The sequence below is a fragment of the Eleutherodactylus coqui genome, chromosome 13 (assembly GCF_035609145.1).
Source record: "Eleutherodactylus coqui strain aEleCoq1 chromosome 13, aEleCoq1.hap1, whole genome shotgun sequence".
In the NCBI taxonomy this organism is placed as follows: domain Eukaryota; kingdom Metazoa; phylum Chordata; class Amphibia; order Anura; family Eleutherodactylidae; genus Eleutherodactylus; species Eleutherodactylus coqui.
In genome coordinates, this window is record NC_089849.1 from 32,739,362 (window position 1) to 32,766,011 (window position 26,650).

A 26,650-nucleotide genomic window follows, 5' to 3' on the forward strand; every position below is an offset into this window, starting at 1 on the left:
GACCTTGCATCACACCACGTGCTTCTAGTATGTGGTGCGATCCTGCCGCTGGCCCCATTAAAACAATAGACGATGTGAGGGCACACCCAAAGATAGGACGTGCCGCGATATGTTTCACTCAGGTGTATGATCCCATTCTGTTCATATTCATCCAAGATTTGTGCGTCTCGCAACGTACGAATCTCGCACAATTTTTTCGGCCATTGTAAAGCTGCCTAAAGCATAGTACTAAGCATATGTGTACTGTCTGTATAGTATCTACATTCTATAACCGTATGTATAACCGTGCTGATGTGCAATTGTCATCACCCCAGAAGGTCACTCTCACACATGCCATCAGGAAAACGTCGTGACTTCACTTTCGTTTTCAGACGCAGGTTCCTGCGTCCGACAGTGTCTTACCGCACCCCATCATTGTGAGAAGGTGTGCTAAACAAGGTAATATAGAAAAGACAGTGCTTGAAAATCACGTTAGAAAAATACGCAAAAGTCGTATGTGAAAAGAACCCATTATTGTAAATGCCTTAACTTACATGTGCGAGAACGAAAAATCACAGCATGTCCTACTATACAGGAATCACCCATTAGTTCCTATGAGAGCGGGAAAAAAAAAAAAAAATCACATCACACTTGTAAACGCGACTGATATCACACTTACCTGTGTACAGGGGCATAACTAAAGGCTCAGGGGCCCAGGTGCAAAAGTTCAGCTTGGGCCCCCCACCCCAGCCTTCCCCATGCACATACATAAACCGTGCTGCATACAGCTGCAAAACGAATTTCTAGCCCCTTGGCATAATCTTTGCAAACATGACTCATTTCCTGCACTACATGAAATGTGCTTGTAGCCCCTTAGGCCACTCTCACACACCGCTTTTTACCACTATTAGCGCAGCGTCTCGAGCGACGTGCTAGCCGCAGTAAAAAGCTCCCATTGATTTTAACCCTTTCCAATCCACTGTCTGATGTGTAAAGACATTCTGACTGAAGGTTGCGCAGCTTCCGATGTCCGAAGACATCTGACAGGGTATTCTTACTGTATATTACTGGCCGCTCTGTTGTCAGGGGCCTCTCCAATGTTCAATACCGCAGTACTGTCTCTAGCCAGCAGATGGCGCCATTGTATAATGGCAGAGAGAGAAAACCTCCTAGGAAACACAGAATTCAAAATTGGATTGCAAATGGTTAATGGGGATACTCAGACCTGAGCTCGAATGCAGGGTTTCTAACTGTGCGATTTTCAAGAGCTGTCTGTTCTATTTTTGCGTTTTTACGTTTTTTAACGCACCTCCTCACCCATCACAATGATGGGGTGCATTAAAAAGTGCTGTCAAACACTGTACCATGCGCTCAAAAACGCTCCTCGAAATTGCGGTTGAAATGCCATGATTTCAAGCTACTTTTGAACCAGAATTACAAAAAAAAAACAAAACACATTATAAAACTGCATACAGTATTCAAAGACCACATGCGTTTTAAAGAAACTGCATACACTAGAAAAAACACGTGTTTTAATGCGTTTTTTTAATTGTGTGTAAAGGGAGATGTATAACTCATAGCAGGAGTGGAGTAGGAGTAGAGTAATTGATAGATGGGGGAGTGCACTGCCGGCCGGACCAATCATGAGGACTGCACACCGGGGAAATCTGCAGTCTGTAATTGGCTGCCGGCTCCCCAGGTAACAGCCCTCCCCACCCCCAGCATCACCCAAAACCGGCAATCTGTTCCGGGATAGGCAGGATTCACAACCAAGGGACCGCACTCTATGACGTTTATACGCCCTTATAGAGTATAACAAGCGATGCCATCTTGGCACTACCCTTTTAAAGAAAGAGAACATACAAGTTTTGGGAATATATTTTATTCTTTGTATAAAATAATCTCTCAGATATTATAATATCCAGTTCTGCAAAGCATCATATTGCCACTAAAACATTTCTCTTACAAAAGAGAGATAACAAAATGATACAAAAATGACGGATTTCAATTTATTCAAACTCATTCCAGATTCGAAAATGTCCTATTTTGTTGCAATCAGTTTAAAAATACTCCGCTTCCTCACATTCATAATTAAAAGGGGTTTATTCTCCAAGTCAATATATTAATTATATCTAAATATATTATTTTTAAAGCTTATTTACATATTTATTTAAAAAGCAAAGCACATTAGACTTAAAGGAACATTCCAGACTAAACAGAGTTATGCATAGCGGAGGGCAGGAGTGGGCGGAGCCTGATACAGGGCTTCTCTTTGGTGTTTTCTTGTCTCCTTGTATCATGCTCCACCCCCTTAGACCTTGCACTAGACATAACACAGTATATGTTTTGCCCGGTATTCCTTTAAAAATGAAGAAAAAAAAAAGCGGAAAAATTAGCTAAAATATAGAATAAGAAGTTGATAAAACAAAAAACAATGCCGCTTTCATAAACAGCGCCACTCTTGCCCATGGTCATGCCTGGTATTGCAGCACAGACCTCATTCATTTCCATGGCCTTGAGCTACGATACTAGAACGTCTAAAGACAAGACTGACACTCTTTCAGGAAGAAAGCAGCCATGTTTTCCTAATTTCATAAGGCTTCTTTAAGTTAAAGCAGTCTCAATAGAAAAGTAAAAGAGGAATAGAAAATTTGTAAAAATCTAATAAAACTGCAGATTTTTTTTTTTTAGTCACATTGAAATACAGTGCAAAGTTAAAAACAGATATTAAAAAAATTCACATTCAGAAAGTAGGTTGCATAGCTATGGAAGGAGAATGCCTTGAGGTTCTCAATACTTGTAGTACATGATCCCATGGGTTCTTTAAAAAAAATGGTCCTTTAGCAAAAGACTTTTCTTAAAATATGCTCTATATGATGGCAGCGTTATGTAGGTTCCTCCATATTTCTACACGTAGGGCTGAGTTAAATGGGCATCTGAACTTCGTTGTAGACATCTTGACCTTCTTCTTCCAGACTGACATTAGAGTCATCTGCATCCAGCTGAAAAGATATTAAGGGTTCAGTATGAGACCAGTACTAGTAGATACAAATATGGGTGTACATAAAGGCAAGGGAGTCCCATACCAACGTCTACAATGAGGCCTCATTGTGGTGCTAGTAACACCACCAACCTCTTGGGAAAGGAGGACTTGGTTCTTATCTGCCCCATGTCTTTTCCAGGACCCTTAGCTTAATTCCCTGCACCTCGCTTGCCACCACTGAAGGGTCTGTAGAGACGATCCATACACAGCTTCTCATCACCCAATAAAAGCCAGTCTGGTTCGGACCCTTTTTCTAGAGACCCCCAAGTCACCCACATGGGCTAAGTTTCATGGCCATGCTTAAACTATGGTTGAAGACCTAGAAAGTCCAGTTAGGTTAGAGTTACTCAGTTGCGTACCTATCTACGCAGCTTCCTCTCCATAGTGTAGCCTGTTGAGTCCTACTCCCTCACTACCCATCGCATTATTGAAAATTGGCACTCCTTGTTAAAGCTCATTGAGGACTAAGACACCCGGCCTTTACTAAAGGACTGAAGTTAAACAAGCTGCACTAAAATTTGCTTCACTGGTTGTTGGTTGTGCCTTCAAGAGATTGCTACATTGTTGTACTTGTAACTGTGTGTTACTACACTATGCACCCGTTATTTTCTGGAGCTTTATAGATTGTTCGAAGTGTTTTAACTCTGGTGGAAGAATATAAAAAGTTAAGTGCAGAAATGCAAAGACCTGGCTTCATCTCTCCTACCAGAGCTATAGGCCGCCAGGACATGAGGAATTCAACTTCTAAGATGAAGGCAAGGCTGCGCATGCATGGCTAAGGACTGAGCAGAACTTCCACCAGCTCGCCTCCCAAGGAATCCCATGCACATCCTGAATCAGTGCCTGAGGCGCCGTTCCACCAACATGAAGGTGGGATCCAATTCTGTGCGGTTGTAGCCAGCAACCATCTATCCCCCACTACCAAGTGGCAGTTGCTTCTATTTAAAAGATGCATACAAGCTCTTCACCCCAAAACTAGTGGCACTGTAAAAAGTATTCTTCATGACATAGGAGGCCTACATAAGCATCACAAGTATAAGCACACTATATGATTTGTGTTTAAAAATGGTAGAGGTTCAATAGATTTTGCTTATTATAGGACGTCGTCTTCAGTACTTACACATTTGAGCTCCAGGCTTGTGAAGATGTGAGGCAGGATGAACCTCCGGACTGGCACAGTGAGGATGAGGACAAATGGAAGAGCCAAAGAGGCAGGAGTGAACATGATAGCAAACAGAGCGATCAGGCAGATCATCTGCACCAGAGTGAATATATGCATACGCCAAGTCTTAACCTGCAGAGAAACATAAAGCCCATCATTTCTACTGCCTATACAATAGCCCGGTGCTCGGCATTACTATACTGATAGTGGTGGTGCTGCTGGGATCTCGACAAATTGCAGCCTATTACTAGGGTGCAACTTTTGCCAGTTTATTGATGAGGGACCCTTCTAATAAGAAGGAATGTAAAAAGAGAGGATAACCACTTTAACCCCTTAGCACCACAGGATAAATATGTGCAGTCCAGATGCGCAGGGTTAATATGGCATGGGCTCGGGAGCAGAGCCCACTCCATACACAGCAGGTGTCAACTGTCTTTAACAGCCGACAACCGGCCACGACAACCGTGGCATTAAAATGGCTCAATCAGATGTCCCAAACGGCCCCACTGTGATGAGATCACGAGGTGCTGTTAGGGTATTACGGCAGCTTGAGACCTTCTAGTGCTGCTATGTATTTCTACCTATTAAGACAGGCCACAGGCAGGTCTTAGCACAATTCCAGCAGAAATAATGAAGTACTGCAGTGCATGGTATAAGCAATCAAACGATCACAAGTTCAAGTCCCTTTAGGAAACTATAAAAAAAATTAAATTCAATATATGTGAAAGTTTTTTTTTTTAATGTAAAAAATAAAAGGACAGTAAAAGTAAAAGAAAATCTCTTTTCAAGCACATTTATAATAAAAATATAAAAACAAAAAAAATCCCAAAACATATTTGCTATTGCTACATCCATAAAAGTGTGATCTATCAAAATACTACATTATTTATCTTACGCGGCTACACAACTCCAGAATTGCACTTTTTTTGTTCAACCAGTTACCAAGAAAAAGTTTAGTAATAAGCATTTAAAAAGTCATGTATCCCAAAATGGTGCCACAAGTTGTTCCTCAAGAAACGAGCCCTCCACAACCCCATTGACGAAAAGATTTAAAAAAAAAAAGTTATGGCGGCAAAAAAAAAAACAACATAATTTTGATGTCATTGTAATGACACTAACCCACAGGATAAAGTTTTGTCATTTTTACCCGAATACATATATGCTGTAAAAATAAGACACCCCCTCCCCCCAAAAAAATTTGCTTTTTTTTCCATTTCATTCCACATAGAAATTTTAATAGTTTTCAGTACATTAAATAGTACCGCTCGTCCCACAGAAAAATACCGCCTACTCCCACAAAAAACAAGCTACAAAAAACAGAAAAATAAAAGAGTTATGATATTTTTGAAAGTGGGGAGGAAAAACCAAAAATGTAAAAAAATAGATGGCAGCATCCCCTTAAGGGATTATCCCAAGTTTTAAGGTATCCCCTATCCACATATCCTCCCCCCCCCCCCATATGAATAAGGTAACGGTCAAGCATGCCCACTATTGCTTCACTATGGTATTGTTATGTGCTGTACCCCGCTCTCTGGCAGCCTCAAAGATGAAAAGAGTGGCTGCACAATGCTTTGCCACTGATCCATTCATATAGAGGGACACAGGACTCAGCGATTGGACCCCCCACTGATCAGACACATATCCTCTACCCTGTGTATAGAGTAAAAGTTAAAATCATGGGACAACCCCTTTATTTTGCTTCAATGTTCCATTCACTATGAATGATGTCCAACCAGCTTTATTTTTAATCATCGCCTCCGTTCCCATTTCACGTCACGCTCCTCCCTTCATCTACTACCATGACCAATTCCAATCTCACGATTAGCCATGGCTAGAAGTGTAGCATGAAGATCCTGAGCTCCAATGCAAAAATCTGCAACAAAGCCCCAAAATACTATGAGACCTTCCACTAGAGAAACCTTCCAGCATCACTCACCCGTGTTACATAGGCTTCCTTAGGATGATATTTCGGTGGCATCAAGGCTAATAGGACGCGGTCGTACAGCTGAATTCCATTTAGTGAGGTGACACCCATGTAGAGGAAAATACCAAACAAGACAGCCAATGGAATGAGGGACAGAACTGGCTCCATGAATATGGAGGCACCTATAGAAAAAAAATACATATAGTTGAGAATTCCCTAGTGTGGCGACACTATCACAGCTCATTGGATATCACATTCATATATACTATCCTACCATATGTAATTGGACACCTGAGCAAGAATTAAAAGTAGTAATTATTTCTGTATGTTAATACTTAGTGGGGCTCCTCTGGCCCTAATGACATTGGATAATGTTCGTGGCATACTTTCAACTAATGTCTGATACAATTCGGCTAGTATCTCCCTCCATTCATCCTGCAAACGTCTGGTGAGTTCTCTCAAAGAAGATGTGTTGGCCCATCTACAATGGTGCAAGGAGCATAGTTATTTGACAGTTGAGTAATGGAAGAACATTCTATAAAGTGACGAATCACACTACCCCATCATCAAATGAGATGGACTACCTGGGTGTGGAGGATGCCTACAGAACAGCTTTGGCCTTAGTATGTTGTGTCAACAGTTAAGTACACAGGAGGTTCTGTTATGGTCTGGGGATATTTTATGTGGCATGGTCTCGGTCTGTTGCTTGTAGTGGCAAGAACCATGAACACGGAGGTGTAATTTGACCTTCTAGACAGTAATGTGCTGCCAACGATGTGACAATGCTCTGGGAATGGTCAGCCATACTTCCAACGGGACAACGCGCCTTGTGACAAATCCAACACTGTGTTACAATGGTTTGAGGCTATGGATGTTCCATGATTGGACCGGCTGCACAGAGTCCGACCTGAACCCTACTGAGCCTCTTTGGGATGAACTGGAACGTCGTGTTAGAAAATATGAACAGCGTCCATCATCTTTGAGAGAGCTCACCAAACATTTGCAGGATGAAAGAAGGGAAATACTGGCTGAAGTATATCAGACTTTAGTAGAAAATATGCCACAGAGAGTATCCAATGGCATTAGGCCCCAGTATAATTACTACTTTTGATTCTTGCTCAGGTGTCCTCTTACTTCTGGTAGCATATTGTATGATGCTGGTCTCACAATGTAGTATGGGATTTGGGGGGCAACAAGTTTGATATTTTTCTGAAGTGCTGGTGCCATCTTTCATACAAAAGTTATTTTCGTGTTCTATTACATTATGCAATTCTATATATGTAAATATGGCCTTCTTCCTCCATGCGCCTCATGCTCCATTTGTCCTTCCTTTCAAGGTCTGACTCATTTTTCTACATCCCTTCCCCCATCCCTGTCGCTGTAGATCCTCTATATCTGAATACCCCTAGGGTCAATGTCGGTTCATCTTGTTTGTTGTCAGAGGCGATGGAATGTGAGGACAGTAGGTCACACTTTGTAGCTATGGGCGGGATGTGATTTATGACATTATGAGGATGGTACAGAAAGCATGTCCGCAGTAACCCTATAAGAGAGTATAGAATATGTACAAGTTTTCCCGTTTGTACACAAGATTACACATTTCCATCATAGGCTTGCAGCTATGTACATAATGCAGGTCATTGATATCAAAACTGTCTTGGCAGCCAATCAGAATAATTCCACCATCCTAATCTAGGTATAGGATTATAGTGGCAACCATGACAGAGTTGTACCTAAACTTTTTTTACTTGAGGCTAAGATTTAGATTGCTGCCCTAGCCCTGTATCTAGATAACCTGGTCAAGGCTGAGCAGCTTGTTGGCACACCTCAACATCCAGCACCCGGGTCATGGGCTCCCAATGCTCAACCTTTGATGGTAAGGATACTTAGCAAGCTCAAAGGATTTCTAGTTGGCTGTAAAATCCCAGGCCCAACTCTGGGAAACCCGTTATAGCAGATCATTAAACAAAAGAATGGGAAAGGTCCACCAGAGTGAGAACTCGATGATATCCATACTCACACGGCACGCTGTGCCCCCCTGCTATTGGGGCCGCAGTCAAGCACTGCCATTCTGCATGCTCTACACGACATGCATGTTCCACTATTCGGTCACTCCTGTTTGCCTCTACTCTTAAACGGCCAGGGCGTGCTCCCTAAACATGTCCTCCACCAATTCCTATTCAGATCGCACTTTATTAGGCATCCTCACCATATGGAGGATGCTTAAGCAATCAGTCCCATCAGCCATTGTGGTAAAGCCTCAGTTTGTACATTCCAGTTCTGACCTTTGCCTGTGGTCCTGTCCTCCGCTGTGTATTCTGGACTTCGTTATTGCCTACTGTCTGGACCTTGTTCTTGCACCTATGCTGCCAGCCCTAACCATAGCCAGTTCTTTAGATGCGCACCTGTTCACACCATTAGGTACTGCATCTGGGCTATGTGTAGTGTTAGCAGCCACACTACCGGGACTATCTCATCTGGAGGAGTCAAGGCTAAAAACCAAGGTTCCCCCAAGTGCTGCCTACTCTGATAGAACTAACTCAAACCGGTGTGTGGCAAGACGGATCCACACCAGTCTGCTAATGTGTACACTACAAGGGTGCGTTCATACATGCAGGTTTTGTTCAGGTTTTTTCAATGTGGTTTTAGAAGCCAAAACCAGGTGAGGATCATAAAAGGAGAGAAAGAATAAAGGATGGATACAACTTCTCTCCTCTTGGATTCACTCCTGGTTTTGGCCTCAAAAGCTGGATGAAAAAAAAAACGCACCCTTATAGAGCAAATGGAAAGTCATTATCTCTTTGAGACAACCCATTAAATGTTACTATCACATGAGGTATCCACCCATCTTATAGTGAAAAACATTGCCTGAGCATTGCCTCACACGGGGTGGGTGGTAGCTATAGATGGTGCAGAGGTGGTAGTTGCACCTGTGTCCTGGTGCCCGAGGAGGTCCAAATGCTCCTCTGCCACATAAGACACCAGCATTATAAATGACACATGTAGGTGGGGGTGCTGTTACACACTTTGCATTTTTTGGCAAAGCAGCTTCAAGTTATACTTCTGATTTCAGCAAAACTGAGCAGAATACCTAAATATATAAAACATTATATAGTCTTATACATACCTACAAGTATAGCCACCAACAGACCACTCACTCGCTGTTCAATAACGCGCTCTATTTGAGGTTTTGTTCCCTTGGACATGACAGTAAGAGCATTGGCATGGCTGACTGTACGGACTGTGGTTGCACTGAGCCAGGGCATTCCAAACATTGCAGCAATCCCTCCCATGCCCACAATCAACAAAAGGTCCAAGTGGAATCCAGAACCTTTCACAGCTTTTCTTTCTGGTTTGCTGACGATCAGCCTGGAAGACAACCATAAGTCTGGATCTGAACATGTGCAATATATATGAAAAACATGGAAATTTACTCATGTGACACAAACCATAGATTCCTCCAAAGGTCCCCATACACCTTCCACAATTGTCAGATGAGCGCTCATTCATCCGACGGCGGTTTCCATCAGCTCCCACATACACATAAGCATTTGGTTTGGGACAAACGTTCATGTGTTTAAGGAGCCAAGAGAAGGTTCGTCACCACCATACACATTAGGGTGCTTTTACATGGGACGCAGAAGCCCAACAGGTCGTCCCAGCAATGATAATCCCTGTGCTTTTACAAAGGAATCATCATCGCTAGTGACTGGAGTGGGCAGTGGATCATTTTGGCCTGCCCGCCTCCATTCATAGTAAACAGGCAGTTGTTGATAGATGAACGACAGCCTGTTTACACGGGCCGATCGGTCATAAATGCAGAAACTGGACGACGAATTAATCTATAGTTTATCGGTCAGTCGTGCGTGCATTTAGACTGAACGATAATTGTTCAGATTCTTGCGGATTGTGGGAATCTGAATGATTTATTGGCCTGTGTAAAAGGGCACTTGGAGGGTCATCTGGATTTGCAGTTATTGGAAGTTCAGATGACTAATGTGTATGGGGTCTTAAAAGGACGAGCAACTAATCTGTAGACCGCTGCTTCAGGGTTGTTGCCCCTCATCACTACACAGCAAGAGAACTGGTTGACTAAATGAGATGCAAATTAGGAAGGGAGTACTTGTTCTCATTGAAGAGACACAGTGGGTAATAGAAACTTAATTTCAGGCAATGCTCCATGGGAAAAAGTGTGCAAAATAGCTCATCTGAGGCCTGAAAACAATCTGACCTCAGATGAGTTCCTCTTCCGTTTGGAGGGTGTCTCTGGTTTGAACCAGTTTGCATGGATTTATGTAAATATAATGAAATAGTTCTACAAGTAGTTACACTTACGTGGTAATCTGAGATTCCATAAAGATCAGAATAAAGACCAGCAATGCTGGGACTGCAGAGGCAAACATCATCCAGATAGGGAAAGGATTGGTGTCTGGCTGTAGGCCCATGGGTGAGATGAACCAACTACGGTTTGAAGGAAGGGAGACACTAAAACCTTTGGGGAGGACAAGTTTCTGGAAATTGATGGAATATGCGCAATTAGTGTTTATAAAGAAGTTATCTTAGTATAGTACCTATAGTATGTTAATAGGAATATACAGACCTTTGTGTATGTATCCTTGATAAAAAAGTCAGCTGTCACCATGATGAGAATTGCTATGGGGACACCAAAATCCCCAATGATACGACGGAGCTGTACAGAAAATATTACAGGTTAGGGGTGGAATGCATGTACAATGACTTCCATCTTGCAAATGTTAACCATAAGAAACTTTTTACTGCCGACTTACACAATCAGTACCCACCGCTGCCTTATTTTATATGAAAAACATGCTAATTAGCTCATATCAGCCAAACCAGAGACTCCTCCAAAAGGAAAAGCAACCCATCTGTAGACAGCCGATTTAGGGTTCTCGCCTCTCATCAATACAGAGCTGGGTACTCGCTACCTAGATCAGAAGCTTTAGATGCAACTCAGGGGTGCTGGTTCTCATTAAAGAGACCTAGTGGTTGTATGGAGACTTATTTTTTGCAAGCAATGCTTCATGGGTAAAATGTATACAAATTACCCCTATAGTATATAGAAGGGCTGCTATTCCTTTGAAGAAGTCTCTGCTTTGGTAGATATGCTAATTTGCATAATCCCCCCCCCCCCCCATGAAGCATTGCTGGAAAACAAGTCCTCATACACCCACTGGGTCTCTTCAATGAGAACCAATGGACTGACATCCACCCCCCCCCCCTTATATGGAAAACAAAATATCCTATCTATAGGCACAAACAATGGGGCATATTTAGTCTTGTAATGTCAGATTTCTGGTGTATGCCATAGTTTCAGCACTGAAAATCTGCGGCATTTACAGCAGCAGCAAAGTGGTTGAGATTTTGAAAATCTCAACCACATCTTGCAGAAACAAAATCCGTAGAAAATCCATGCCGAAACTGACCTACAGAGCCAATTTGCATCTGCAGCATGTCAATTATAGCAGCGGATTGGCGGTGCGGATTCAGTCTTTTCAAATGAGGGGGTGAATTCCACACCAAATCCCATGCTAAAATCCACACCACATTTTAGAATGTCCGCTGTAGACATTCCACAGCATATTCCGCCCTGTGTGAACATAGCCGTATATTTGTGTACTTTTCTGTCCCATAAAAAAAACAACGCTCGAGGTGTACCCTTTTTTTTACGTTACAGTCAATAGAAAACATAAAGCAGTACATATCAGAACAAATACATTTTTTTCTTATTTGAGAACAAAAAGTGTTCAACTACAAAACTTGATACAAATTAAAAATGTACATGCATGCTTAAAAATGAACGTTTGTATCCATCTTTTCATGTGTTTAATGTATTCGCTAAATGTGCATTAACCCTTTCCAATCCAATTTGTATCCTGATTTTCCTAGGTGGCTTACTCTTTCCTAGGGGGCTTACTCATTATACAACGGCGCTATCTGCTGGCTAAAGCCAGTACTGCATGAGGTGCCACGTTGGATAGGCTCCGACAGCAGAGAGGCTGGCAATATACAGTAAGAGAACCCAGACAGACGTCTTCCAACATCGGAGCTGTACAGCCTTAAATCATAATGTCTTCAGAGGTCAGACAGTGGATTGCAAAGGGTTAAAAACGAGATGTGAACAGCCCCTTACAAAAGAGTTAAAATCAAGTAGCGCCATACTCTCTTGTATCAGAATGGTCGATTTTCCCCAGTTTCCAGAGATCAGCCCATTATGGTTTTTTATCTATGGGACTCCTGAGTCGTGTTCACACGGGGCGGATTTGCTGCTGATTTTCTGCACAGAAAGTCTGCAGTATTTACAGTAGCAGGAATGTGAATGAGATTTTCAAAATCTTGTCCACACGCTATGAAAAGAAAATGTAAAAATCAGCTGCAGGAATGGACCTGGGTGTGGAGTTTAAAAGCTCACCCCTGCTCACTCCCGCAACTCTCACCTCTCTCCCCCGCCGGCACCCGAATCTTTAGAGACGAGCGGGCAGGTACTCGCATAAGGCACTACTCGCTCATTTCTAATTTCAATAAGTTTGTTCCCACTTTTTTTGCGTGCGAGTGTGCATGTTTTACTGTTGTGCGCATTTGCACAGCTAAGGTCCCCATGGAAGGGAGGCGGGTGTAAACGCACGCACAATGCGCAACAGGATGCACAATTCCATGAGAAAAAGAACACATTTGGAACTCATTAGGCTAAATAGCCATTTAAATCGGAGAATGGTTGTGTCTGGTGTGCAAAAAAAAACCATGCCCTGTGAGCGCAAAAAGTACATTAAAATACGCCGATATATGCACTGGGTCATGTGCAAAAACGCGTATACGTGCTTGAAGCCACCCTAAATTTGCAGCGTGTCAGTTTTAGCAGCAAATCAGCAGCGCGGATTCTAACTGTTCAAATGAGGGGCTAGAATTCCGCTTCTAAAACCATGTAAAAAATCCACCCCAAATGCTGCAGACTTTGCACTGCGGATCTGCTGCAGAATGTTCGCTGCGGACACTCTGCAGCAAATTCTGCCCCATGTGAACACAGGCTTATGTTTTTCCCTTTTATTTTAAGATCTTACATACTGAGCCTCATTTATCAAAACGGTTTAAAAGAAAAACTATGTTGCCCATAGCAACAAATGGTCGCTATGGGGAACAGTCAGTTTTGATAAAGGAGGCCCAGAACATGTTTTATACAATCCTACGGCAGAACAACTTTACCTTGCCAGGAAAAAAGCTGCTGTTCTTGAATTGACGCAGGAAATAGGCGATAAAGAAAGCTCCCGACATCAGCACCAGTGACAGCAGAGCCGTGTTTGGCTGGGGATAGTTTGCATCAAGCACAATTGATTCATTGTAGGTAGCCTTGAGAGGATGCGCTATGAAAATCTGAGAAGAACAATGAAAATCATCAATGCAATACACACTCTTAAAAGGGGTTGTCAGTAACAAATACCCCATTAGGGAGAGAAAGCTCCCATTCAAGACCCTCTTCTATTAGTCAAAACAGGAGCAGCTACTATACGCTATGGAGATACCCTTATAGTAGGGTGGTTTCACACCCACGCTCGGGGTTCTGCTATCCTGCTCCATTCGGGTAGCAGGAAAGGGGGAATCTGCGTGCCCAAACGGCTCCGTCAGAAGACAGAACCAAGCAGCACAGAATGGACCACATTAAAGGGGTTGTCCCGCGCCGAAACGGGTTTTTTTTTTTTAAACCCCCTCCCTCCCCCCGTTCGGCGCGAGACAACCCCGCTGCAGGGGTTAAAAAAACAACCCGCACAGCGCTTACCTGAATCCCGGCGGTCCGGCGTCTTCATACTCACCTGCTGAAGATGGCCGCCGGGATCCTCTGTCTCCATGGACCGCAGGGCTTCTGTGCGGTCCATTGCCGATTCCAGCCTCCTGATTGGCTGGAATCGGCACGTGACAGGGCGGAGCTACACGGAGCTACACGGAGCCCCATTCAGAAAAGAAGAAGACCCGGACTGCGCAAGCGCGGCTAATTTGGCCATCGGAGGGCGAAAATTAGTCGGCACCATGGAGACGAGGACGCCAGCAACGGAGCAGGTAAGTATAAAACTTTTTATAACTTCTGTATGGCTCATAATTAATGCACAATGTACATTACAAAGTGCATTAATATGGCCATACAGAAGTGTATAGACCCACTTGCTGCCTCGGGACAACCCCTTTAACTATAACAGGGTCCGTTCGGTTTCCAATCAGCTGCCGAGCTTTAAGATGGAAGAAAAAGTGATGAATGCAGCGCTTTTTCTTCTGTTATATTGAGCCGAATCTGCAGCGGAACCTCCGACTGGAGCTTCCAACACATATGTGAAACCACCCTTGGATGGACAACTCATTCGTTTCAATTGAAACTGTGCAATGCTTCATTTCACCTGTGGTGGCGCTGCAGGAGAATTGAACACTCACTGTCAGGCTTAACAATAGATTACTGCTGATCTGTGGGGGCCCCTGTGATCAGTTCAGTGGGGAACCTTGTAACAAAAAGTGATAGTCCAGAAATGAAACAAGCCGTTTATTTTTCAGGATTACATATTAAAACCTAATGTTAAAGTCACAGATACACTTATCCTCATAGGAAGTTCTTAAAGGGATATTTTGGGCACTTAATAGTTGATCGGTGGTGGTCCACCACTTGGGATCCACGCCAATCAGTTGATCCTCTGGCCGCTGTCAGTGCAGCCGAGTCGGGCATCCACATCATTGGTCAAAGCTAAAAGTGTAATAGACGGCCATTGAAATACATGGGAGCAATACTTTCTATTACACTTCCGGCTAGGATCCAGAAGTGAAATAGAAGGCATCACTCTCATTGATTTCAAAGAGAGTGAAGCCGTCTATTACACGTCTGGCTTTGACCACTGATACTGACAGTGGGCTGGAGAATAAGCCAATAGACTGGAATCCCAAGCGATGGACTCCACCGATTGACCATTGATGACCTATCCTCAGGTTAGGTAATCAATAGTAAATGCCATGAATACCCCTTTAATTATATAAGATATGCCAGAATATGGAAAACTTACAATAGTGTGGAAGTTTAGAAAAGAAATAGGTCTTCTTCACCTCCATCTGAGACATCAGAAGAAAAGAGCTTTGATTGAGAGACAGAGCTGAGTACGGCTTGGTCCATATTGCAGAACGATCAACACTCATGTTTTCTGTTGCAGCAAACTGCCTCCTAGTATAGGCTCCTGACTCTTAAGGTGCCCATATAGCTTTAACAACTGTTGGATGAACTAGTGTTTGTTCAATAGCGGTTTCCCCCAGGAACCCCATACACATAAATGTTCATCTCGGCCGAGTGTTCGTGTGTTTAGGGAGGTAAGCTGAAGCTAGACTGCTCTGACAGCAGCTTATCTTTCATGAAACAAAAGGATTAAAAGTCATCACCCCTAATCCTTCATTCTCTGGCATCATCTGTTGGGAGAAAGTCAAGTGGCCTCCATACACATTGGAGAGTCATCCAGCCCCCCCATTGTCGGTGAGTTTAGGCAACTAATCTCTAATATGCATTGGGGCTTTGAAGATGTTGAATTTACTTTGCAGGCCAATCATCGAACTAGTAATTAATGGTCAAACAGTCATTATCCAGTCTATGCCAACATGTAATTATTTCAGACAATAACAATTAGTTCAACTGGTCTGAAAGTTTGTAGAACTACTCTTGATTTGCTTTGGCTTGCCATCGTCTTTCATGCTTACCTTGGCCAAATTAGCAAATGTTTCATAGATAAAGATAAGTGAGATAAGAAAAGCAAAGATCTCCTGCGTGAATCGGGATATGAATCGAACCAGGAAGCTTCCTTCGAAGGCCACCACTATGATGACGATTAAAATCAACCAGAATCCAATCCATACACGTGCCACGATGTATTCTATGTCTTGGGTGTCACAGAACTGAAAGACAAGATAGTAAAGCTTTCTGTATAAAGGATGATATACACACACGTGTTTGGTAGGTATGTAGAGGATTTATAGTGTTGGCAGGTCGAAGAATATGACACCGAGAGATGGTGAAACCGGATCTGCTAGTTTTATTTTTGGCAACAGGTATTACTTTCTCAGTGCGAACGACAAGTGAAATCAGAACCTTCTGCAACGGAGTGTTACAAGGAGATATTTGTATTTACGAAAATATTAAACTTGGATCACAATTTAGATCCAGTGGATTACTTTTCAATACTAAACTACAGTAACACAGATCAGCTACAACATATAGACCAATTTGCGTTGAAGGAAGCATCACTCTAGCTATAATGATGGCCAGCTCTAACAGAAAAGAGAAATACAGTAATGTCTATGTTTTTCGCATTTCACAAACACCAGAAATTAGTAGAAAGGGTCCAAAGACTTGTCTAATTTCCTTCACTATCAAGGAGGCTGCATACTATTTAAAGGGGTATTCCAGTTGTATCAAGGGGATAACTAGCTGATCAGTGGTATTCCGACCTCTTGGACCTACACCAATCCTGAGAGTGGGGGTCTGGTCAGTCCTCAAATAAATAGAGTGGTGGCCTGTAGTATTTATTGATACTATTTTGGGTGTATATAACTCGTTTCCCCGAAAATAAGTCCTGTCCTAAAAATAAGCCCTATTCAGATTTTTCAGGATTTTTGGGGATGCTTGAAATGTAAGCTTTGCCCCGAAAATAAGCCCTAGTGGCATTACATATAGTAAAAAAGGCATACTTACCTAGCAGGCTACGTCCGGGTCCTCCTGCTGCTGTCTGGGTCCTGCAGTCCTCTTTCACCCACAGAAAATCACTTTCTGGTTATGGGATTCATAAATCCCACCTCCAGGAAGCGATGGCTCCGATTGGCTGAGCAGTGCTCGAGAACAAATCAATTAAGTGCTTGACGAACCAATGCGATGGCTGTGACTTGTTCATCCAGCGCTGAATTGATTGGTTCTTTGACTGATGCTCAGCCAATCACAGCCATCGTGTTGTGGAGACAGGATTTATGAATTGGCCAATCAATGCCACGGCTTAGCACGTCGGAGCTCCAGAGAGCAGCCTGCTAGTTAAGTATAATAAGACATCCCTGAAAATAAGACCTAGCACCTCTTTTGGGGCAAAAATTAATATAAGATAAAGTCTTGTTTCTGGAGAAACGAGGTATGAATTTTTGATTGCTTTTTATTCTATTTATTTTTTCTTGGAGTCAGAGTGACCAAAAAAAAAAGTGCAATTCTGGTATTGCATTTTTTTACAGCATTTTCCACGCAGGATTAATAATGTAATATTTTTTTTTTGGGGGGGGGGGGGCTTTTATAGAAGCAGAGATAATATTTTTTATTTTTTTTATGTGCTTCATAGGGAAGTCTATTTTTATTAAACTTCTTTTACATTTTCTTGTAATACTTCAATCGCTTATATAGTATAATGTAATACTATAGTATTGCATTATAATATATTCTGACTGGTGTTCTACTAAGCCAGCATTCCTAATACAGTAGGTGATCATTCATGGCAGCACTGGGGGTTTTCAGAAGGTCCCAGACTGCCATGAGACTGGTACGGCACCCTGTGATGTCATCACGGCGGGTTGGAGTTTGATTAATCAGAATCTTGATCACTACATTTAAATGCCACTGTAAGAATTGATTGCGAGATTTAAAGGGTAAACAGCCACAATTGGAGTTATCTCCGATCGTGACTATTGCAGTCAAGTGTTGGCTGTCAAAGATGGCCACCACCCAGTGTATGGAGCGGGCTATGCTCCCAAGCCGAGATATAAAAGTTTCAAGGATGTGTATTACAACTTACATTAAAAAAAGCATCTTCAAATACAAGGAGAGGTCCAGAAAATCCAAGAATGAGCAGAGGTTGAGCACCTATGATAGCAAAGAGAAAGCCTTGGGCGCATGTGGAGACCATCAGTTCGGGGACCCCCATCCAGTTCTGAGTCTTCTGAGCTAATATAGAAGTAAAGTGCATGTTAGAATTTGGTTGTTGTCTGAAATAGTCTGTGTACTCAAAAGCCTATACTGCTGGTTGGCCTTGTAGAGAAGCTCCAAACTACTTGAGGTTATAGAGGTTTTCTGCTTTGGACAACTGCTGTTCATAGGTCTTGTTAGTGTGTATAAATGTAATTGAGATGGTCCCCCTCTCTTTAGATTAGACAGACCGGAAAACACCTGCAACTCAAGCTAAGTACATAGCACCTCTATGCATTACATGGTCAGCCTGTGGACTACAACAGGCACCATGTAATACTTCATTACTCCTGTAGAGGCACTGTAGGGTAATTGTACATTTGCAACAGGGTATCTTTTTAACTAAGAATTAAACGCTTAATGACCTGTACATTCTTAAGGTGCTTTTAGAGGGAACGATTCTGTTCAAAAATCATTCAAAGTGAACGATAATCATTCGGTCTAAACACGAGCCAACGACTGAACAACAAGCGATAATCGTTTATTTTTCACTCTTCATTCATTTTATGCAGGCATAAAAATCATCGTTGGCTCGTTCATTTATCATTTGGTTTAAATACCAATCATTCAGCAGTTCTCATTCACTAATACAGAAAATGTGAAAGATTGAACGATTGTGAATGATTTCTCATTTGAACGAGCCAATGATGTATCAGCCTGTCTAAACCTACTGCACACGCGAATGAGCTAACGATGACATCATTCGCTCATTCAAACGACAAATTGGCTTGTCTAAAAGCACCCTTAATCTACAATATCTACTTTGCAATAACGGGTTCCTGATGTTGGTAGATACTTACCCATCAGACCACCAAATGTGATAGCAGGTGAGAGGGCAGCAAAGTAGATGAAGATGACAGCGGCCAGGCACTGTGCGTCAAGAGCATCTTTGTAATCGCTCAAATACTTAGAGTAACGTCTTTTTGCGTCACGCACAAGGCCTCCAAATGGCTTGCCGGTTCTTTGTAAAGGATCTTCAGGTGGTTCTGCTTTTGATTGTTCATCTATGAAATACAGTAAATGATAGATCAATAATAGACAACTTAAACCTCCTCCATTGGAAAGGTGACATGTATCCTCTGCTTAAAATAACACAACCCAGAAATGAAGAAGAAAAGTTTGCCACCATCTTTACAATAGACTGGCCAACTTAATTCATCACTTAGAAGGGAATTAGACATGTAGTAATGTCATATCTGCAATATGGGGCCCTTACCTTTGTGTCCATCTGGCGCCTCCTTGATTTCTTGATACCTCTTCCTCAGTAGGTTCTGTTGGACTGGTAGCAGCTCTTTAAGCAACTTCTCATTGGTAGAATCATTAGGAGGCAAGACTATACAACAGTCCAAGAACTCATCGAGGGATTTCAAGATCTCTTGGCGTCCACCAGCCAAGTACATGTCCGTTCGAAAGATCTAAGGAATCACAATTAGGAAACCAAGATCAGCAATGAGGAATAACTTGTACTTATCATGACCCAAACCAATTCATAGGGACAAGCGCAAGATATATATCTCATGTGTAGTATTACTTACTCTTTCAGCCATCATGCTGGACACTGCCTTTCCAATTTCTTGGTAGCTCTTGTAGCTCTCTTTAGGACCAATGATAAGGAAGAGGAACCTGATGGGCAGAGAAACCTCAAGGACTGACTCCAGGAGAACGGCTTCTTTCAGGCGTACAAAACCAAGAGTGGGAGTCTCCAAGAAATTAGCGCTACCTGGAGAGTGGAAGATAGTGAGAGAAGATTGGATAACTAACATGGAATGTTGGAAGGGTCCACAGAATAAGAATATTAGGAGAAGTATGGATTATAGGAACCTTGAAGAAGGAATGCTAATGTACAAATGGAAGGGGGTGAGGAAGAGAAAATCCACAATTAACCATATAATATACAAAAGTAGAAATGTCTACACATTCTAAAAGAAACCATCTAGATAGTTGTACTTACCCACCAGAACCAGAGAAGCTTCTGCATTTTCTGGTACTCGGTCTGAAAAATTTCCTTTGTGTGGTTCCTATTGAGTTTGAGGGTGCAAAGCAAACAATACATTCATCATAGAAAAAAAACACATAATACAAAACCACTATAATTTAACAAGAATGAAGAAGAATCAATGAGACAAAATACTACTGCCTACAACAGATTATATAATATGGAGGTCTGGAGGCACGTACATTACCTAGAGGCATATAATGTAAGCTGATGATAGAGTGGGTTCAGTGGCATATACAGAAGAGAGAAGTCTCCATTGTAGTACCAGCTTTTGCTAATCAAGACAGAATGTCCTAGAGATTCTTTCCCCCTCACAACCCTTTTTATGACTCTTGAGCCCATAGCCACCCAAAAGAATCCTCTGCTACATAAGACGACACCACCTGGCATATGGTCAATAGGGGGAATGATTACAGATGCTACATTGCAGCCCATGAGCTTCAATTTAAACCTTAGATTTAGGTGACCTTTTCTTACCTGTTCAGAAAGTGCCTTCATCTCTATTTGATGTAGAAGAGGTTGTCCACCTTCGGCGTCTTTATGTGATCGATCTTCACCTGGGTGGCTGTAATAATAAAGACTCCTGTTATCACTTATATATTCCTTTGAGCTTTATTTATACTTTAATGTTAATTAAGAAAACTATATTTAGGGGACTTTCTAGAGGTCATGGTTGGGAGATTCCATCAGCAGTCAGATATTTGACTTTAAATCAAGAGTTTGAGTTGAGTAGGACCATTATCTATTCCTTATGTCCAATATTTTAAGACCCTCCATGAAACACTGAGAAATTGCAATAGGAAAACGGTCCATTGTTACCTGTGTTGCAATAGAAGAGCCCTTAAGAGCTCTTCTCTATTGTCGGCTTTGACATGCCCTTCATAAATCAGCTGGTCAATGAGTTGGCTAGAGATTCCAGGTAAAGTTCTTTCGGCGAGGTCAAGAATCACAGTTCCTACAAATAAAGAAATGGTTAAGAGAGAGTACAATTCATTGTAGTCCAAAATTCTTCAGTGCTAGATAGGTCCTTACCATTTTTCACGGCCCGACGTAGCTCCAGAAGACTAGTGAAGGTGAGGTAGGAGAGATGAGGTTTCCCCCATTGCTTTTTATCATCCTGGAAGTCTTCTTCTGCCTTGAGCCAACGAGATGTCTCCACCCAGTGTAGTTCATTGGTATGGTCCATGAGCAACTCGTGTAACTCTACGTAGGTCTGATGGAAAGAGGAAGTCGAAAAGTTGGAGCATTCTGTATATAAAAAGGACTATACTAGTCAAAGATGCAAAGAAACTGGGGAGTCATGAAGTGAGGATAGATGGGCAACCAAGCAGTCATAGTAATATCATTTACCAAATTAGAGGTACAGCCCAGGAAATGACCTCAATGAATGCAGGTTTAAAAGAATTACAAAAAAACGTCCTAAAGAAGCTCTACGAAAACTGACGAGAAAAGTTGGAAGGACCAAGAATGAAGTTACGGACCCTTGTCTTATACATTGCAAACTTGTAGTTGCATCCACCTACAGATGTAGTAATGCTGATCTAGTCATTTGGCACAGCAGATTTTTTTTGCTATCAGGGGGTTTAATCTGTAGTTTTCCACAGCACATAAAGGAAACCTAATGGATTGTCGAAAAGTGCATAAAACATAAATTCGGCTCTGCTATATCTGAATTTTAAGACCTATAGGGCATTACACTAAGTTGTGGGCGATGCGTTCAGTGACTGTTTATTGTACACAGACTACATACCAAGCTTTTATAGCTGTATATAGACAATATATAGATAACTACTATAAACATCCCCATCAACTGTGTATATATAAACATGAATTGTCTATAAAAAGTCATTATGGCACACGCCGCACACACTTTAGCATTGAACTCCTTCCCCTCCAACTTGTCATGCATAGCTTACCCATAAAACCTTGAGGATCACGATAGGGTAATGGGGAAGAAGATCTCTCTCTCGCTTAATCCGGGAAACATTGTTAGGAAAGCCACCGCTTTAATGCAAGATTTCAAAAGTAGTGTTCGAAAAAGGAGGGAGGGGGCTGTTAAGTGTGCATGGATATTCTGGCCAAACCTGCTAAACCTGGCTAAAATGTGTGATAGTACAGGTGTGTTTGAGGTCAGAAACATAGTCATTCACTATGAAATTGCAAAATCATTGGTTGTCCACTTGGTACAATCGCTTTTTGTTAGAAAGGTCCCCCAAAATAAGCTGAACACATAGTCTCCTGCTGCCAAGACCCCCAGGGATCAGCAAGGGAACACAGTAGCAAGTGTTTAGCTTCCCTGCAGTGCCTCCATGGGAGAAATGAAGTATTGCATAATGCCTATTGAAAGCTTGCCGGGTCCGCCAGAGAGAGGAGCATTGATTTCTGCTCTGACTAAGGCCGCATGTTCAAGGGGGGGTGTCAGATTCCGTGTGCGGGAGCCCACAACGGAATTCGACCCTGTGCCCAGCTGGCATCCGCGTGTACCTGTATTTTCTTCTTTTCTGTACTGTGGATGTTCCACACGGCCCGCCATCGAACATGCGCAGTACAGATTTTTTTCAAACTCCTGCTTTTACCACGGAATCCATGGCCCATCCTTCAATGGAAGCCGTGCATGCAAAATACGCAGAAAAATGAAGCATACTGTGATTTTTAACCGCAATTGGTTTCTGCTTGTGTGCATGAAGAATTATTTTTGCATTGCATGCTATGGTCCCCGCTCTGAGTTCCACAAATCAAATCCGCCCGTGTGTATTTACCCTAACAGGCATTTCACTGCTTTAAAATTATACCGTGTTTCCCCGAAAATAAGACAGTGTCTTATTTTAATTTTTGTTCAAAAAGGTTGAACTTTTTTACATGTCTGGCTGCCTGGACACTATTTAAATTAACTTTTTTAATTAACTGTTAGCCCGGCTTAATTTTGGAGTAGGGCTTATATTTCAAGCATCCTAAAAAGCCTGAAAAATCATTTTGCATCCTCAAAAATTCTGGAAAATCACGCTATGTCTTATTTTCAGGGTATGTCTTATTTTCAGGGAAACGGGGTAGTTGGAAATGTGCTTTCAAAGTGAGGCAGCTCCTTTAACGGGTTGTACCAGGATCAAAAGTTATCCTCTTTCCACAAGATAGATCATGGGGCTCTCACCCCATGCTGATCATGAAGGGGTCTCACCACTTAGACTCCCATTGATTTCTACAATGCAAGTTCTGTGTCCCCCCTGCCTGTCACTGCAAGGTTGCTTCAAGCCCGCAGTGATGTCAGAATGAATGGAGGGCTAGCCAAACATACACTGCCACTGCTTTATTCATTTCAATGGGGCTGATGGAAAAACCTCGGCGATTGCCAATCGGCTATCTCCTGCAGTCCCACTGAAATTGAATGGAGCACCAGTGTGCTTGCATGACCGTCGCTCCATTCAGTCTCCTCCTCACTGCGGGGAATACAGCGACCCCACAGTGAGGAAAATGTGGGATATGAGAACCCCATTCTAAAAATCGGTGGGGGTCTCAGCAGTGAGTTTCCCACTAATCAGCAACTTATCTCCTATCCTGGTACAGCCTCTCTAAGGCTGGGACTACACCTAGACTTTATTTTTCCTATGGAGTAATCAAAACCTTAAAGGGGGTTTTACCAGAATGTCAAGTTATCCTCTACCACGGGATAGGGAATAACCTGCTGATCGGTGGAGGTCTCACCCGCTAAAGGGTATTTCTGTCACTCCCATTGCAATAAATGGAGGGAACGACCCCATGATGTGGCAACCACATGTGGCTGAAACCCTACCCACTCATGGCAACATGATCTTGTCACAACATGTAGTTACCGCATTGTCTAGTCGTACCTTTAGAGACTTGCTTGACTGCGACAATTTTGAAGTCATTTTTAAGCTACTCGATGTATATAGACAGAGATATCACAGCAAGGGATAAAAAGTCTAGCCCTAGCCTAAGGCTACTACCACACGGACGAATTTAAAGTGGCGCTCAATATTCTCAGGCGTAACTCGCATCGGACATCACATGTGTATCTACGCTAAGGAGCATGACGAGGTGACATGGGGAAATTGATATAATGACAAAATGGTCACATCCCATTCATCTAGGGCATTTCTACGTAGGACCAACCTGTCCCTTGGAAAGTTGGGTGACAAATATGGCGGCCATTACTGTACTGTCATTCAAACTTCCCAGGCTGCTGAATTTTTGGCTATCTCTCGATCTCATGTGCTAGCATAACTCGGCAGATTTGCCATTCAGCATAGTAGGAAATCTGAGTAACATCTTTTCTGGGAGCTGTAAAGCTGTGTTCATGTCTGCATAGGAATCTCCAATGTAGTCCTGTCCTAAAGTCTTGGGCAAAGTAGCACAGTATGCTGCATTATTCTGACCATGACAGTGCTGAACAGCATAACAGAAGCCAGAACGTCGCCATTATAGTCAATAGGGTCCATCCGTCATAGGACAGATCCAACTTTCTGTGATGGAACAGGACAACGAAAACCCAAATGCAGATGTGAACTCAGCCTTACTTGCAGTCATTCAGTTTTGCAAGAAACAGTTGTAAAATTCCATCAAACTATGTTTCTTTTACTACTTGATAGAAAAGGACGACTCAAGGACGTGTATCTACTGGAGAAGTTATTTTTATCGTACAGGGAGCTCTAAGGACGGGGGTGATGACATATCTGCTGCCCTCTATGAAAGTGTTGAATGTTCTTATTACAGGGACTATGGGGCACAAGCAGCACCCCATTTGTCTATGGGTTGAGTCTGCTATTGCAGCTCAGCCTCATTTATGTAAATGCTGCAATGCCAGACCCAGCCTGTGCACTAGGGTGGCGCTGTTATATATTTATTTTACATATGCACCTGAAAGATCAGGATAAATATTACAGATCTCTCCATCTACTTGTGTCACAGTGCAAACAATAGTGGAAGGATATATTGATCATTCCAGCACAGGCTATAATGATGTGAATGTAAGGACTTGCGCTAATTTGTATGATTGCCATAGGGTCTGATGGAAAGATGCACCAGAAATTGCACCAAAATCATAGCATATGCCAAAGGTTGGCACAACGGAACGAAGCATGCACACTGGGCACTTGTTGACTAGTTGATGCTCTGACCATAAAAAGGGCAATTTTCTGCTGCGCAGTGAGCTGAGATGATGCAGGGTCAAAGGACTAAGCAAGCTGAGGACAATGCTGCCTAATGCTAAGGAGAAGCAGCATCACAATGGCTGATGGAGGGCAATGCTGATGGTAGGAAAAGGAGATAGTGAATGGGCAATTGGGACTTTATCCAGTAGCAGAAGTACTGACTAACTTTGGTCAGTACCAGCTGGGAAGCACAGCGCAGCAAACTGTAAGTGGGGCCAGCCTCTGAGAAGGCTATGCATGTGCACAAAGTCAGGGAGTTCTAATAAACAGCCAGCAGGTCTGCTGCAACATCCAATGACTGTACTAGGAAGATCGAACTGTTAAGAGACCAGTTTTCGTCACTCAAGTCCCCGAGGATCATCATTGTATTAGTGAGTCGAGAACGCTCATTATTTCAGGACAGAGAGGTTCTGCTGGGAGAAAATAGAGCGACTTCTGTGTTATGTTTTGTAACCTGTATTCCTGTTAGATTATACTGAGATTAGGACAGGGTTATTGACATTGCTCATAAGGCTTTTCTGCGTTATAGTTATCGGCATAAAGTGTCTATATAAGTAAAGGTGAAAATGATCTCTGTTTTCAGTAAACACTTTACACTCTATTTACTGCATCGTATCTTGGTACTTCCACCACCCTCCCTCAGTCTGTGACATGAACATGGCCTAAAGGGTTAATTTCATGTGAAATTACCCAACACGGGGCACTGACCTTTTCCCCTTAGCATATTTATCTGGCATGAGATCAGGTTTGCTGTAGAACAGTGGCCTAATGAATGTAAACTGTTTAGCCAGTAACTCTAGGGTTGTCCACATGGTGCCCATTGCGCTATATTTCTCTAAACTACAATCAAAGGGACCTAATATTTCATTGCTTCAACAAGTTAAAGGGGTTTTCCCAGACGCAAACACTATTGATGACCCATCCTCAGGATCGACCACTCAACAATCTGAACAATCAGCTGAGTGGGCGCATGGTGATAGTGCTGCTACATACAAGATTTGGAGTGGAAGCAACTGCTCTGGCCCCTGTGTAGTGGCCAGCGCTTGTAACTGCAGGCTGGTGTCTCATTGAAATCAATGTAAGCGGCACTTGGAATTGCAATCACCGGCCACTAAGCGGGGATTGGAGCAGCTCTTTCCAATCCGACCACTATGTGTAATGACACTGACAGCATGTGCCTGCTCGGCTGATTGGACAGGGTTCAGAGCGACGGACCACAGCCGATAGGATTGGTCGTCAATACTTTAAGGCTAGATATTGATTGTGCATGTGCCACATTAGGAGCCACCAGTATTATATATAGTGCAGATATAGATGGGAGGAGGGGGTGGGGGCTTTGACAGATTTGGCTTTGGGGCTAAATGTTGACCTCAGCCAAAACTTGTTTCTACCACAAATTTTTTTGTTATATTTCCT

General features: G+C 42.6%; 1 protein-coding gene across 5 annotated transcripts in view; it reads right to left on the reverse strand.

The window, feature by feature from the left end:
• Nucleotides 1-1,845: 1,845 nt before the first annotated feature.
• The window catches only part of SLC4A1 (solute carrier family 4 member 1 (Diego blood group)), a 55,199-nt gene continuing 30,394 nt past the window's right edge, over nucleotides 1,846-26,650 (reverse strand). For 4 of the 5 annotated variants that reach the window (XM_066586574.1, XM_066586573.1, XM_066586572.1 and 1 more), the window contains 16 exons: nucleotides 21,102-21,282; nucleotides 20,889-21,024; nucleotides 20,547-20,634; nucleotides 20,025-20,091; nucleotides 19,609-19,793; nucleotides 19,290-19,488; nucleotides 18,874-19,077; nucleotides 17,904-18,052; nucleotides 15,838-16,032; nucleotides 13,327-13,494; nucleotides 10,709-10,798; nucleotides 10,444-10,619; nucleotides 9,236-9,477; nucleotides 6,121-6,290; nucleotides 4,143-4,316; nucleotides 1,846-2,981 (listed from right to left, as the gene is read on the reverse strand). In XM_066586574.1, the coding sequence (XP_066442671.1) occupies nucleotides 2,904-2,981; nucleotides 4,143-4,316; nucleotides 6,121-6,290; nucleotides 9,236-9,477; nucleotides 10,444-10,619; nucleotides 10,709-10,798; nucleotides 13,327-13,494; nucleotides 15,838-16,032; nucleotides 17,904-18,052; nucleotides 18,874-19,077; nucleotides 19,290-19,488; nucleotides 19,609-19,793; nucleotides 20,025-20,091; nucleotides 20,547-20,634; nucleotides 20,889-21,024; nucleotides 21,102-21,282 (2,502 nt within the window). In that variant the 3' untranslated portion in view covers nucleotides 1,846-2,903. Of the gene's footprint in view, nucleotides 2,982-4,142; nucleotides 4,317-6,120; nucleotides 6,291-9,235; nucleotides 9,478-10,443; nucleotides 10,620-10,708; nucleotides 10,799-13,326; nucleotides 13,495-15,837; nucleotides 16,033-17,903; nucleotides 18,053-18,873; nucleotides 19,078-19,289; nucleotides 19,489-19,608; nucleotides 19,794-20,024; nucleotides 20,092-20,546; nucleotides 20,635-20,888; nucleotides 21,025-21,101; nucleotides 21,283-21,985; nucleotides 22,089-26,650 lie in introns of those variants that run through there. The other variant, XM_066586576.1, reaches the window with a different exon arrangement.